At 36.6% G+C, this 16,130-nt stretch overlaps 1 protein-coding gene across 1 annotated transcript in view; it reads left to right on the top strand.

The window, feature by feature from the left end:
- LOC134472298 (cyclin-Y-like protein 1) overlaps nucleotides 1-13,723 on the top strand; it is a 31,834-nt gene extending 18,111 nt beyond the window's left edge. Inside the window, exons 6-11 of the mRNA XM_063233626.1 lie at nucleotides 1,996-2,031; nucleotides 4,027-4,078; nucleotides 5,872-5,991; nucleotides 9,892-10,058; nucleotides 11,837-11,999; nucleotides 13,388-13,723. Of these exons, the coding sequence (XP_063089696.1) occupies nucleotides 1,996-2,031; nucleotides 4,027-4,078; nucleotides 5,872-5,991; nucleotides 9,892-10,058; nucleotides 11,837-11,999; nucleotides 13,388-13,498 (649 nt within the window). The 3' untranslated portion in view covers nucleotides 13,499-13,723. The remainder of the gene's footprint in view (nucleotides 1-1,995; nucleotides 2,032-4,026; nucleotides 4,079-5,871; nucleotides 5,992-9,891; nucleotides 10,059-11,836; nucleotides 12,000-13,387) is intronic.
- The last annotated feature ends 2,407 nt before the right edge of the window (nucleotides 13,724-16,130 follow it).

The raw sequence follows: 16,130 nt of genomic DNA, 5'->3' as shown, positions 1-16,130 counted from the left end.
CCTGAATTCTATTGGAAGTACAAAAGGAAAGTTACCTTGGTTCTGTGCACAAGACTTTCTTTGCACTCTGCTTGGCATCTCTTTCTCTGGTTTTGGGTGCAAGCCCCTAAGCCATTTGGTACCTTTTTGTTTTGTTTTTTTCACTACCCTTTTCCTTCACATTATTGCCAAGGGAAATTTTTCCAGGAGAGTTTTAACTCCTTCTATTTAGGATTAGCCAGAAAACATAAGGAGTCCACTATTTTATTCTTTCCCTACCTACAGTACCCTTTCCCATACCTATGGGGTCATAATCATAGATGCAGGAGGAAAACACCCTGATAGGAATCTTTCAAGCTTATTAAAATACCAACATCAAAATTCAGGTTCAAAATTTCTATTCTGAATTGAGGTGGTTTATAGAACATTGCTAATGTCCCTTTGGTTTTCAGGTTTCGTTTTAGAGTGCATTGGCCCATTAGGCATCTCTAAAGGCTTTGAGATGTTTATCATAGGGTAATAGTGCATTCTTCTTTCTTTTTTTCTTTTTGTACTGGGAATCGAACTCAGGATGTTGTGCTTGCCAGGCAGTCATTGTGCCACTTAGCTCTACCCCAATTGTTCTTAATAAAATGTATAAACTTTGTTAGAATCACTTATGTAACTTTATCAAAATATATGTCTGGAAACACATGCATTTTCCCCACTTTCATCTTCCCTTTGATTCGTGGGTACTCACAGCACTTTAGGAAATCAAGGATGAAGTTTACATGTAATAAAGTATATAATGCATGCCCAATGATTGTGACATTTAACTGTTAAGTCATTCACAAACATTGTTGCATAGTGGAATCACCTGGGGGAACTTGTCAAACACTCTTTGTACCAAATTCTTCCCTGTGCCACTGAATCATAATGTCTCAAGTTGGAATTAAGGATCATTGTAAAGCTCCTTGGGGGATTCCAGTGTGCAGGAAAGTTTGGGAACTACTGATGCAGAGAATACTATATAGGAAAAGAATTGCTTCTGACTATTTGTTGGGATTTTGGACAAGCTTTGGTTCCCTTATCTGTAACAGTTGGTTGTTAGATGAAATTTCTAATAAGTTTTGGTGAACCATTTCAATGTATGATGGTCAGTCTGTGACTAAACTCAATTTGGAGATAACCTGTTTGAAATACTATAAAAATGTGCATCCCTGATGCATATGATGTGAGACTTTAAATGTTAAACACATTCTGGACTTCTTTTAAAATTCAGTTTGTCTTCCCTTGATGATGTTAAGCTTCCTTTTAAACAATGAGAGCAAATCAAAGCATATAACTCACTCAAGGGAATCCCTTTGTACCCTAATAAACAGCACCTATGCATAATTTACCGATACAGCAACATATTATCTGAAGGGTTGTGTCTGCATATTAAAACTTTATTTAAACTAATTTGGAAATATTTCCCATGAATATTGTACTGTACAGATGTAGGCTGCATTACTATCACTGATTTTTCAGCATAAAAGAAGTTTTATCACTTTGGTGGCCACTTGTATTTACTACAAAATTTTTTCTTGCACTGGAGGAATGATTTTCATTTTGCTATACAGCACTTTTATAATTTACTTTCAGAGAAATAATGAAAATTATGGGCAGGTGAATAATGAATAAGTCAACTGAAATAAATGCACGGGCTTCAAAGTTTTAAAAAAATATTATGTGGTTTAGTTTTAAGTATATGGGCAGATATGTAGAATTTGTCCAGGGAAAGAGGTTATATGGGTAGAAACACAAATGACAGAGAAAAACGTAATAATGGATAGTTAAAAGAAGATGTCCTGATGTCACATTGCATAACATTTGACATCTGTCTACTATAAGCAAGTTGAATGAAACAGGGGCAAGTGCCCATATGATAGTGTTCTGAAACTGGAAGACAAGTCTATAGGAAGTTTCCCGTTGCAAATTTGTCTTCAATTTCACCAATAAACTTGGTTATTACATATATTTTTTTCCTTCCCACAGTATGACGTTGGCAGTATATTACCACATAAAACACAGGTGAGCTCTTAAACACTTGCCTTATACTTCAACTTAATTTACAGAATACCTATATATTATCAGGCGCTGGCTGCAAACATCAGAAGTTGTACTGTGCTTTTAGCAATTGATGGAAGCAAGTAATTTCAGGTGTCTTGTTATTGTAATTAGGTCTGTTGAAAAATATTCTCTTAAAGGTCACAAAGGATATTTGCTTCCATAGATTATTTTGATGTGTTCTGTTTAGAAACTAAAACAGAGTTAAATGCATATGTGTTTGTGTGTGCCTGTGTGTGCGCAGGCAGGAGGTGCTAACAGCATTTCTTGATCATGGATCTACTGACATTTTAAACCAGGTACTGTTTGTTGTGGGGGCTGTCCTATGCAGTGCAGAATGTGTTACAGGACTGCTGTCCTCTGCCTAGTAGATGCCAGTCACCTTCTCCCTCATCTTGTCTACTGTTGGACAAGATCACTCCCATTAAAAACCACATTGTTAACACACATAACAAAAATAACTATCTTTTATAACTCTTTTACCTTTCTGGTCCCTTTCTACATTGGGTGAAAAATGTATCTCTATTTACACTGATGTACAAGTCCTCATTTGACTGATTAGAACACAATTAAATTCATGTTTTTCTTGATTCATTGGCAGTTCTTTCGTAAAAAACAATCAGAAGAATAACCAATCATGTAGTTGTATATCTTTGGACATAAATATGTTTTTAAAATACAGATCATTATGGATAGTCTTTTACTTTACATCAAACACTGCAACCATTACTTTCTTAAGTTAGGTATAATGGAATTTTACGTGGTGTCTCTGAAATTGCTACAAAATAACACTTATTGGTGTGTCTTTCACAGTGAGCAATTCTTTTATCAGTACATGATTCATAATAAACATCAGTGAGCTTCGAAATTACCAGTTCAGATTTTTTACAACATCCAGAACACTTTTGTTATTATCATCACCAGTCTAAGCAAAAAGTCTTGGAGATACTGAGAGTCTGTCATAGGCAGATTTGAAGGTATACATTTTCCACAAATCTCAAAGTTTTAGATTCACTGCTTGAATTTGACATTGGCAACAACTATTTCTTCACTTTCCTTGAAGGCCCACTATGTTCTCTATTGATATATCTAGTTTCATGTAAAAGTAAAGTTCTATGATAAAAAGACTGTCAAACTCACAACTAAATCAGAAGTGAAGTTCTGAGAACATACTTCAGTATGCAGAAATGCTTTATGTGAACTTTTCATTTATTCATAATACCAAAAAGATGATCCAAGATTGACCAACATTATTCTTTGCTGTTTCATCATGGGCAATTATAAAAAGTTTTTAAACAAAACTGCAAGGGACAATGAAAAATACAATGACCTCTGATGTAACTTGGTGCCATAGGCTTGGTTCACATTAAGAAATTGCAAGTTTTCCTTTTGCCTTTATACGAGCATAACAAGTGACCAACAGTCAAAAAATAAGTAATTTCTTCATGATTGTAAGAGCAGTTTGAGCTCTTGAGCCTCCTGAAAATGAGACTGAGGAATCTCCAGAGGTTCAGAGACCAGAGCAAACCACTGATTTATAGGAACACAGTATAATACTTTAATGAAAATACTGGTCTCTTATTCAAAAGCTGCTACATTTTTAGCACAACAGAAACACAAATGCATGATGAAAATATAGAGGACTGAAGAAAACTTTGGAGATCTAAATCTCATTCACATTTTCTACACTTCTAGGTTTGAATACCTAGCACTGCTGGTTTACTAGCATTGCCTGTAAGGAAGTGTCATTACTTATAGGCAACTTAGCCTGGTTATCTTAGAAAAGTCTTCACAGTACTTGATGCACTAAACAAAGAGATGTCTTAAGGTCAAAATCAAGGAGAAGAATTTGTAAAGCTGTTTGAGATGTTGAAGGTTAGGCCTCTTCCTCCAGGGTCCCCTACCCTTACCAGGTACTTAACTAAGACATAAATGACTTAGATGAACTTTTCTTTGCAGAGATGCAAATAAATCCCTGGATATTTTTGATGAGAGACTGCATCCACTCACAGTAAGTGTCAGTATTACAAGATCATCATTTTTTTACCTAATCTTTTTTTTGATGCTTTTTCTTTTGATATTAAGTGCAGAAATAAATCACACACTTCTATTTGAATTTAAATCATGTGCTTTTCAACCTCATGTTGTATGACATCTTCTATGAAAAGAACTGTTCTTTAGGGTTACAATACGGGCAAAAGTGGCTTAAAGCTCTATTACTGAACTAAAGTGAATAAATGTACTAATCCAACATCAGAAAATGTAGGTTTTCAAAAACAGTATTCAGTACAATCTGATATACACATAAATGAATAGGTGAAATCTCTGAGGAAAGAGTTAGTTAAAACTAAATTTAAAAATAGTGGGATATATTATAGTAACATTTTTGTTTTCCTATTAACCTCTCTTGAGCACCTGTCTTGCTCTCCCATTCTGGTCTGACTTATTTTACTCTATTCTGTTTTGCTCGATAGTATCAAGTTTGAGGGTATATGCAACCACTTTGAAGACAATAAGATTTACTATGATGGCCATTATGGATTCACTATTAACTACTTTTGAAGTTCTGTAAGGTCTCCAGTGTAGGTTTTATTGGTCTTGTTATGTACTGTTTTGCTCAATTTTATTATACCTGATGATATACACAACTCTTTATAAGATACCAAGAGGCATAATGGTAACCATTGTTGATTACCTGGTATTCTGTTTTTGCATCACGTACTAAGTCCATCCTTCTGTTCTAACTAACTCTGTTTTGTTTTGTCACATTTGTTCTTTTTTTTTTTGCTTCAAAAAATAGTTGTAAGATCTGTGGGAGTAATAAAACTCAAAAAGTGTAATTGTTGTTGTAAAAAAGAGAGGAAAAGAAAGTGATCTAAAGGATATAACTGCATGTATATTTAAGTGTGTAGGATAGAAAACCTTATTACTGAGTTTTTGTTGAACCATTGAAGAGAACTATCTGCAATCTCACTGTATGAATTTCAACTTTGTATCCTTTAATTTTGTAACTTGGACAACTGTTTCTAAGATGAAAATATGTAATCTATTCACTAGTGATTTCTTACTGCATATATTTGTGCAGAAATTCTGTATTACTTGTACCCTTTACTGCTTTGATTTGTTTTGTTTTGTTTTCTCTTTTAATAAAATAATAATAATAATTTTCAATAAAATCTGATATACACATTACTGGATAGGTGGTATCTCTGAGGAAAGTGTTAGGTTTGAATGATGTAAAATTTAAAGTCAGTTCCTCAGGCATATTATCACTTTTCACTGCTCAACCATCATCTGCCTGCTGACTTGCAGAAGAGGTTGTGGCTGCAGGACAATCATTATATATTTTAGACTTCAGGCCCTGTACAAAGTAATACACCATAGAATTTAGAAGACTTTAAGGCTATAAATGCATCTTAGAATGCTGTTAATCACAGTAGAAAGAAATATTGATTTTTCTGACCTTGCACACTTCTCTTCTTCTTACTAATGGAGTACATTTAGAGAGATGTATTGATAAGTGATTCCAATCTTGCGCAAATGTAGAGTGTGCTTACACAACAGAGATGACTCTGGTGCACCATGTGGTCATTATGGGGCTGCTGTTGAATATGTGATCCTCACTGACCAAAGCATCACTGGGCAAAGTAAAAGATCCCAGTGTCTCTAGGAGAAGATGAAATGACATACAAGCCAGGGGAAATTATTTTAAGGAACATGTGTACATAAGGTGAAGGTTGCTGTCTTAAGAATATTTAAAGCTTTCTTCAGTTCATACTTGCATTGCATCATTTCTCCCTACAGGAAGAGAAGCTTCCAGAGGACTACTTTCAGCATGACCCTGAACATGAATGTATTTACAGATTTGTTGCTATTATTTTTAATGCCATATGCATACCAACTGAATGTGCAATAATGACTTTGGTAAGATGTTTCTTCTTCATGAAACATGCTTATAAAATGGTCTTGTAAACATAAAAGGTCACTTTGTTCAAGTTAGATTCCTTAAATTATCATGAGAACTTTACTGACACCAGCCTTTGTTACATTTCTTTCATTGCTGAGACAAAATAAAGGGCACCCAAAGTACAAAGGGGAAAAGTTCATTTAGCTCACAATTTGTAGTGATTTAGTCCATAATGTACTGGCTCCAAAGTTCAGTGGAACATAGCATAAGAGCAATAGCCCATGTCAGTGGAAGAAAGCAAAAGTAATAAGAGAAATAGGGAGAGACAAGCTTCTTTCTGTTCCTTACATTTTATAGAGTCTGCTGGAATTAGGGCAGTGCCAATCCAACCAATAATCTGACTCAGGAATCACACACCCTTAATCCCAGCATTGCATAATCTAGATTTGCCCTTCTCTAAAAAGGTCCTCTGAGTGCACATGGCTTTGGGTGGACATCTAGACGCAAACCATAAAAAAGCCTATCAAAAGAAAGTAAATGTACTTGGGGTCCCTAGGCATTATCATTTAAAATGGTGTCTTTAATTTTCTCATCACAAAACAATTGCAATTAAAGGAAGCTGAAGAGTTTTCCCCACACACATCAGTACACACAGAGTTGACACGTGAACACTTACACATGCTGTGGGGTGGGAAGGAGAGCATTAACAGGACCATAGGAGACACAGACACTGATTTGAGGCTGATCAAAGCAGGACCCAGGCTGTGTTTCAGGCAATTCACTGCCTTCAGTTCTCTAGTCTTTGGGGTATGGGTATCAACCCATCCCAGTTGACAGCTTCTGTCTATTCATGAAGTTGCCCAGGATGACAGTACCAGTAGTTCTTTAAAAAGCATTGTTATCATGATACACTGTAGCTGTGTCCTCATATTTGTGTTATCCACACAGAAGTTGGAAGGTAGGATTTTATCATCTACAATAGTGGTGAAATGGTTGAGATTGTTCTAGTCCTTCCTCTACCAAATGCATAGTGGAAAGTCATATACATAGCCTGAAGACAAAAATCACTCAAGACAGCAGCTGCTCTGATGGCATTTAGTCATGCCCTGTGTTGAAACAGAAACCCGTCAGGAACATTTCCATTTGTAGAGATAGATAGCACAGCAAGCAGAGCTGGGTTGGAGGTGGAAGTGTCCATGTAAACAAGGTAAGGTTGATGCTCCTTGAAATAACTGGGGCATATCTTCATATCTTTTGGATGTATGGGTACAGGCACAGAAATGTGACTAAGAAGTAAAGAAATGTGGCTGTTCAAATATACAGAATGAATTCATTGAAACGTGGGCAGGAGTCCTTAGCACTTAAAGGAAAAGTTTCCAAAGGAGTAGCCAGAGCAATGGGAGAAAGGGGAAAAGAAAACTCAAGGCAAGAGATGGTGTGGTCAGAGTGATAAATGAGGCCAAGAAATTGCACTGACACTCACTGATACTCACTGATACTTATGCTGGGGAAGAACAAAGAGACAGAGCAAAATTCTTGCTCTTTGTGAGCTCATGATCTAGTGAAAAAGTCATGGGATATTTTTCAGGTATATTAATATCTCACATTGCAGTAAATGTCAAGAACACAGAGCACTGTAAGAGGCTGAAGCTTTCAGAGCTTTCAGTTTTAGGTAGAGTGGCCAGGAAGAGCTTGCTTCAGAGTGGTGACACTTAAAGTACAATCTGACTGGAGCAGGGAAGGCAAGGTGCTCCTGCATTACATTCAAGAGGACCCCAGTTCAGGAACATGTTTCATGTGCTCAAGCAAGAACAGGGTGACTAGCATGCTGTGGGTAAGGATCACCCTCTCAGGGTCACGCATCATTTGCAAAGCATGGGAGTTTGATTGGTATCATTTGGCGGATATTGCTCTACCTGTGAATTGCCCCTTACATGTCAGGGCTTTCCAGACTGTCTTGGGGAAAGTAAACTGCAGGTGGGGTTTGGTTTAGAGGCACAGAAGGAGGGTTAGGAAGCAACATGGTGATGCAGATGACCACAGACAAATGGAAGCTCAGGACAGAAAGCTTTCATGTTACCAATGGAAGTAGAAATAACAGAAAGTATGCATAGATTGGTGTGGAATATGTCAAAGTATAAATTTTATTCATAGTACTAGACAAGGAGCAATGCTGCTTACATATTAGGGAGGGTTGGAGAGTGGAGTGTTAGGATGCATAACTGGTGTGTAAGTTTGCATGCCACAATCGGATTGGCAAGACTGTTCCAGAAGAGTGCAGTGATACAGGGAAAAATGGTTAAAGGAAAAAAGGGAAAAGGAGGGATTATGCATAGGCATAATACAGTGAGCCAGGTGATAGGTAGCAGTTCTGGAGTTTCAGCAAGGGAGATGAGAGCAATGTAAACCACCCATTGGGGGGGGCATTTGACGTGTAAAGTCTTGGTAATTAATGTCCAGCAGAAGTGGGATGGGGCAATACTGATGGAAAAGTTTGCCTTGTTTGAAAGTAAAGAACAGTGGTCCACTCACATAACAGGCAAGTGGTATAAATGAATACTAACCCAAAACAAAGCCATGGAAAAGATGAACAGGGGTTGAGGATGACCAGCACTGTTTCATTATCTCACATCATTTATATACAGAAGAGTTGCATCCTGGAACACAGTATCATATTTAGAATAGCTAAGGGAGCAGGTATTGGAGAATGAATACATTCAAGTTTAAGAATATTGCCTAATATGGACTGCTAGCCTGACAGCTTACAGATTGTAACTATATTCTTAAAAGTGAGCCTTTTTCCTTTTAGTCATGATAGAAAGAGTTAAAATAGCATATCCAGTCCATGAGCTCTGCTTCTAAAATTTCACCATTTGGGGAAATTTTATGGCCTTCTTTTTTCTTGTCCTTAATGCTTAAATGTATAGTGTATCTATCTTTACTTGGAATTTACCTTGAATTTTTTTTTAGTGTAATACCCTAGAAATGATTTCAAGTGTACAAGGATGTGCATAGGTACATGTGCGAATCTTAAACTTTCTATCTAGGAGACTTGAGCATCAGGAAACTTTTGTATTGATCAGATTTAAGTAACAGTAAACAGCTTCCTCTGTAATCCTTACTCAGCAATTTGCTCACCTAGTTCTTTGTAGAACAGATGTTAGATATATGTAAACAGTGCCTGAGGTCATGTCATGAACTTCCTGGAACTTTAGGGGTCTCAGCGTTACAGGCTGGCAGCTGTTCTTCTCATCATAAAGCCAAAGCATTGAATAAGTTGCTAATTATGTAGGAAGGAAAATGGATATTCATGAATAGTGGAAATATGAAAAAGGGCTCTAAGAAGGACCACCTTGTTTTACTTGTGGCTTCATTATAAAGGTACTGCATTTCAGAAAAACTTCATAGCTGTAAATCTTGCACCTCTCATGCTGTTCTGTTCATCAGCCATGGGTAGGTGCTTTTGTCCATCATTTATTGCCACAAAAGTCTTAATACTATGAAAAGATGAAATGTGCTCACTGTGAGTTAGGTATCACAGCTGACTACAACATGTCTAAATCCATTTTATATCTACCACCTGTATGTTATATTGCATGTTGGTGGCACTTGGTATTTACTGAACAAATTTACACCTGTGCCCTTCACGAATGTGGAGGTGATAGCAATACTACCTGCTGGATGACTTTTGTTGCAATGTCCAGGCATTCCAATCAAAAACCTGTGTAGGAAATTTACATGGGCAGTAGACGTGTCTGATTTACAGCTGTGACCTGAAATCTTGCTTTAGCTGAGCACAATCTCTCAGTTGCACTTCCCTTTCTCATCACAGAATAAACATCATGTACAACAGTTCTTAGCAAAGCACTTAAACAGAGCTAAAATGAAAAAGCGGTGCTCTACTCTACTCTTTGCAGGTTTACTTAGAAAGGTTGATGTCATATGCTAAGATTGACCTCTGTCCTACCAACTGGAAAAGGATTGTCTTGGGAGCCATTCTCCTTGCCTTCAAGGTTTGGCATGATAAGGCTGTGTGGAACATAGACTTCTGCCAGATCCTCAAGAACGTTGCACTCCAAGACATGTGAGTTTAAAAGGTTTTGGTGACTTTTCTATCCATGTTCCAGTTCACTTGTTCCCTTAAGGCATGCATTTTAAGAAATATTTTAAATATTACATTATATAGAAAATAAAAATGAGCTTAAAACTATTATACCCTGTCAATCTACAGTATAGAAATTCATATTTTCCATCATTAATTTGTTTTCATGGATTATTATTGTAATGGTATGCTTCATAAGGTGTAATTTTTTCTGGAGGTTGCAGACAAGTATTTTATAACCTTACCAGCAGTATAACATATTACTGTGTTTATCTTCATGGCTTTTTAACAGCTTTCAGCGCCATTCCCTTCTTTAAGGGTTACCATGTCTGACTTTTGAAATGAATGTTTGATCACTGTTATATCCTTGAGGCTATAGGTTTAGTCTGAGTCACAAGTTGTACTTTTGCTTTAGCTGGTCTTTACAATAGAATTTATTCCAGACTCCTGTGCCTGCCTACCCCTTATTAGAACTATTGTATGTGTGTAGAAATCAGGCTGATGGGCTCTGATTTTATGTGTATAGAAGGTTCAAAGGCAGCTGCCTAGTCACATAGCACAGGGCTGTTCCCAGTCATTTCTCTTTCCACTGCACTGAACTCACCCATGTGCGTGCATGTGCATGTGCTTGTGCATGTGTGTGTATGCCCACATATGTACATTCTCTTCTGGTGAGGGGCAGCAGATACTGATCAACTTGGATCTCCCCAGCACAGAAACATGAGTGTGAGGGCTCTGACAATGTTCTTGTCCTACAAGGGATTTAGTCCACCTAAGACTCCTGTCTTTGACCTTTCCATCTTCCAAAGTTTAAAATGGGTATCTTGTCATGGTCACAATTTGTTACCCCGTAATAAGATGCCGTTCATCATAGTCTCATATGCTGAGACAGGGGAAAGGATTGCCTTTCTCATATAGTGTAGTTTTTTTTTTCCTTCCTTTTAAATTTAGGATGAACGCTTGCTTGAAGAGTATGCCTCCTCAGAGAGCAGAATGGTGCATCTTTCCCTGGTGCCCCTCTACTTCCCCCTCAATATGTCTGCAAGCTTTTGAGAGCTAACATTAGCATACATTTATTTTTTCTCTGCTCCATGTAGTGATGAATGTGTGTGAGGCATGAGTCACACAGATGCACTGCTGGACGTTGAAGAAAGAATCATGAGCCAGCAATAGGCAGTAATGAATAGGCTATAACTATTCTTGTCCAGCCAAAAGCAAATGTGCTGGGATACAGAAACAATTCAAAACAGCCTGTTGGCACATGAGTATTTTTTCTTCCAAGTTAAGTAGCCTCCCTACATCTCAGAATTTACAGCAGTCAGTATTAAGAACTGTGGGAGTAATAAAACCCAAAATGTGTAATTGTAATTGGAAAAAAGCGAGGGAAAGAAAGTGCTCTAAAGGATACAACTGAAAGTGTGTTTAGGAGTGTAAGATAAAGTTTTTGTTGGATCACTGAACACAACTGTTTGCAGTCTCACTGTTTGAATGTCCACTTTGTATGCTTTAATTTTAAAACTTGAACAGCTATTTCTAATATGACTTTATGTAATCTATTAACTAGTGATTTCTTACTGTTTATTTTTTTGAAATTCTGTATTACTTGTACTTTTACTGTTTTTACTGTTTTGTTTTTCTTTAAATAAAAATTTTGTAATAGAATTTACATTAGTCCTTAGAAGCACAAAATGACATTTTCGAAGATAGTCTACTTGATCAAAATTGTCCGATGTTCATTTTTCTGTGTTCTTTCTCCACAGAAATCAACTGGAAAGGCATTACTTGTGTCTGCTTGAGTTTGATGTTAATGTGTCTGCCAGCACTTATGCCAAATACTACTTTGATCTTCGCTCTTTAGCAGATCACAGCAACATGTACTTTGTGTCTGCACCTCTCACCAAAGAAAGAGCACAGAAACTAGAAGTAAGGCTGTGCCTTCACTAACTAGGATGTTCTGTGAGCCACTAATGCCAGCATCTGTGGCTATATCATATAAAGTAGTTAAGGAAAATGGCAAGTTTTGAAACTAACACTTTCAAGGGTTTACTAAACCTTTAGTGTGTCATATATTTTAGTTCTTAATGGTTCAGACAGAGATCCACATTATTATTTAAAAGCAGTCCTAATTTCTTTGATCATAATTCAGAATATTTTAATCAGCATTATTCTGATCAAAATGGTTTTCCTTTTGAACCACTACCTTTCTCCATAGCCACACATGATTAAGTACCTGGGCTTGTTTTCTTTATCATGTATACAAATACTGTTCACTTAATTACTTGTGCTTATTTTTTACTCAATTTTAAAATTCATATCAGAACTCAGCTGTCCTACTTCAAGACCAAGGATTCAGTAGACAGATTCTTAGTGGCTAACATGACAGCCTATATGTAAGATATGTGATGTGCATGTGGAAATTGGAAGTACATGAGTTTTAAAGGGAAGTGGCAGCTTACATAGGCAAAATAATGCACATGGTTTGTGACTTTTGGTGATCCTCCACCAAAACAATTGATGCCTGAAAAAGATGCTTACATTCAAATGGTAATTTCTGTAGTGCGTCGGTGGCACAGTAAGTCCCCAAGTTACAAATATTTAATTTGCAGGTTTTCGCAGATTATGAAGATTATTTCACTGGTGATTGCCTTTTCAGTGCTTTACATTGTATATTTGTGTCCAATGACTATGAGATTAATTTTGTTGGACTCACAAATAAATCTGACTCAGGAATGTTCTCCCAGAACAGAACTCATTCTTAAACTGAGGACTTATCCATTTTGGAATATGTATTTTGCTCCTACAACTCATGTTAATTTGAAGAAGCATCCTTTGGTGCTACAGAACTCTCCTGCTCTACATTAAATTCATACCACCTTCCAAGGAAATACCTTAGAGTTTGGAAACTAATAATGGTCAGATAGCATTGGGATAGCTTGGTCAGTATTTACTGATTGTTTTTGCACATATGTAGCTTTATCATTTTTAATATAGTTACACGATAAAAAATGCTGTTAATAGCTTATCGTATCACCAAATTTTGTCAGCTTTGGAAACTCCATTTGTAAAGACTGTAACTGAACAAACTTCCCCTTACTTGGTAATTGAATCATCATTAAAGAATGTTAGTGAATTGGCAGGAAGTAGCAGCCTCTTAACCTGGGAGTGCAGGTCTCAAACACCCAAAGCATCAGTGACCATGAAGTAGCTAAAGTAAGTTTGTATGACTAAACTTCTGTGATTAGATTATTTTTCTTTAAGGTTTCTGCCTTTTAAAAATTTTTACCTGTATTCCTTTTGATGAACTTTCCTAGGCAATGTCAAGATACTGTGAAGATGGAGGCTTGCACAGAGGTGAAATCAGAAAATATTCCAGTGATGACAGCTTCACTGGAATTCGACTGTCGAAAGCCATCCTGTCTTAAAAAAGAGAGATGACATCTTAGACCCTTGTTTACACAAGATGGACCACCTGTCTTGTAAAAAAAAAAATCCAAAGTGAACATTTTTGCCAAAAGGAAAGACCTTGAATTTCAGAAACTGTTGGACAGTTATAGTTGTATTACATGGGAAGAGACCTTGTGAAAGCAGCAACACACTGCCTTTCTTCATCGATGTGAGCAGAGTTACTAGTACTACAAAGCAGAAGCTCCTGGCTGACACAACCATTCGCTTACTTCACAGGCCAATGCCTGTGAACTCTGCATGGTTTTTGGATTAAGAGTATACATTTAAGCTAGTTTAAAGTTGTAATAAATTTTTAAGGTAGATTTTTTAAAATAGTATCTGTATACTTTTCATGTCCCCTGCCACTATATAGCTTTGTAGACTTTTAGGATTATCATAGTATTACAGTTAAAAAATGGGGAACCTTTTGTATTACATGGTGCTGAGAGAAAAATCCACATTCCTACCCATGTCTCAGGTAGTATGTCTATTACTGAGCCATTCAACCAGCCCAAAATAGGAGTATTCACACTCATGAAATCATTTAGGAGTACACTACCACTTCATCAGTATTGAAGGTTCTTCCTTCCTGTGGTATCACTGAGTTCCTAGGCAGTCATGTCAGCAATTTTACACAAAAAATCAGCCGGAGCACACTTGCCACTCAGGTTCTTTACAAGCACTACTTAGCAGCCTCATGCCATGCCGTGTCTGTGGTCATAAAGACAAATCATCTGCTATTGGCAATCTACTTTTATGGGGTTCATACAGAATCTTATGAGTTAAAAATGATGCTGATAATTTTTTGATGATTTCCCTTTGTTAAGTAAACATGTCAGAAGATATTTCTATAATGTGAATCAATATGATGGTTCAATAATCACTACAGATAGTAAAGTACAAGGCATCCCAAAAGTTTCAGAGTAGTTTTAAGCCTTTGGCTACTATGTTTGTGCCTTTAAGGGCACTGGAGCAGGTAGAAGAGCTGCAAACTTACAAATCATTATACCAACATTTCAGTTTGGTGAGTTTAGAATATTATTCATTTATTCTAAACTTTTTCTAGTCTCTTAAAAAAGGATAGAAAGCAGAACTGGTACAAAAGTTAAAAGCTTAATTTTCACATTTCCCAAATTAATACTTCCAGATAATATATGATAAAGTTTTAACTTCTGTACTTGTACACGGTACCAAAGCTTAAAATGACACTAAGATTTTTGGGATGTTTTATATTGCAAAGAGTTTCCCTCTTGTTTGTGAGTAGTTCTTTAAGAACCGTGCACTATCTCTATTTTGAGTACCTAAATTTCTTGGTTCTTGATTTGCTGAAGGAGAGTATTAAGAGCAATATTAATTGGCATGTTTCATAAAGGAATTGGACCCCAACAGCAGCACTTGATATGAAAGTTTATTTTGAAACCTATCTTACATCCTACCCTGGCATCAGGTGCCCCATTGGGAGCCCGATTATTTAAGACAGAAATTACACAAACCTCAGGAACATAATATAGGTTTTACAGGACAGAAATGAAGTAATTTTACACAACTTACAACAATGTTACCTCAGTATTAAAAATTAGTGTTTTGGGGATGGGGATTTAGCTCAGCGGCATAAGAACCTGCCTTGCAAGCAGGCGGTTGTGAGTTTGATACCCAGTACCAATTAAAAGAAAAAAGTTAGCGTTTTGCCTCATGAAATACATTTCTTTCCTTCTCAAATACAACAACCTACCAACTCGAAAGAAAATTATTTACACAATATCAATCTTAAAGATTTGAATGTTACTTGCAGTTGTTTTGTGAGGGAATCCTAAATTTTATATTTATTTTTCATTTCCTTGTCTATGTTTTTAAAAAGTAATAAATTACTTTGTTTACAACATAGCTGTTATGTTTCTTGTTACTTCTCTGTTCACATAACAGTATAGTTCTACAGAATTTAAAGGTTTTGTGTCATTCTTGTTGGGTTTGAAAGCATTCTCGAAGAAACTTTAAAACTGATGTAATCCAGGCCACTGGATACTTAATTAATGTATTTCACTCATTCATCTGAGCATAATGCAGATAGATAGTGTATCTCAGAGATGAAAGCACATAAGAATATACTTGAGAAACCACTGATTAAAATGCATTAGTTGAGGGCCAGGTGTTTAGCTCAGCAGTGTAAGTGCCTGCTACCTAAATGCAAAGTCTTGACTTTGATCCCTGGTACCAAAAAAAAATTTAATTTAATTTCAAAAATACAAAGCATATTACTTGGAATGAAATGGAACAATAGGTTTTGTCTATGAAAAGAAAGATTTTGAAAATGCTGCAGTGATGGTGCACTCTGTAATCCCAGAACTCAGGAGGCTGAATTAGATGGAGTGTTGCAAGTTTCAGACCACCTGGGCTACAAAATGAACTAAAGACCAGCCTGAACTACACAGCAAGACCTTGTCTCAAAAACACACACACAAAACAGATCAAGTAGAAGATTTAATTAATTAATTCTTCCTAACTTGGAACTCAGTTTTTAAAAGCACAAAGACAGAGAACCACACCACACCACCATGGAGCACAGCTTCTGCACCATGCTTAATACCCAACATTCCCCAAGGGATATCTGGG

This window comes from Cavia porcellus, unplaced genomic scaffold (genome assembly GCF_034190915.1).
Source record: "Cavia porcellus strain 051 isolate PalLab524CR breed Dunkin Hartley unplaced genomic scaffold, mCavPor4.1 scaffold_23, whole genome shotgun sequence".
Taxonomy (NCBI): Eukaryota; Metazoa; Chordata; class Mammalia; order Rodentia; family Caviidae; genus Cavia; species Cavia porcellus.
This window is presented reverse-complemented; position numbering and strand designations above follow the sequence as displayed.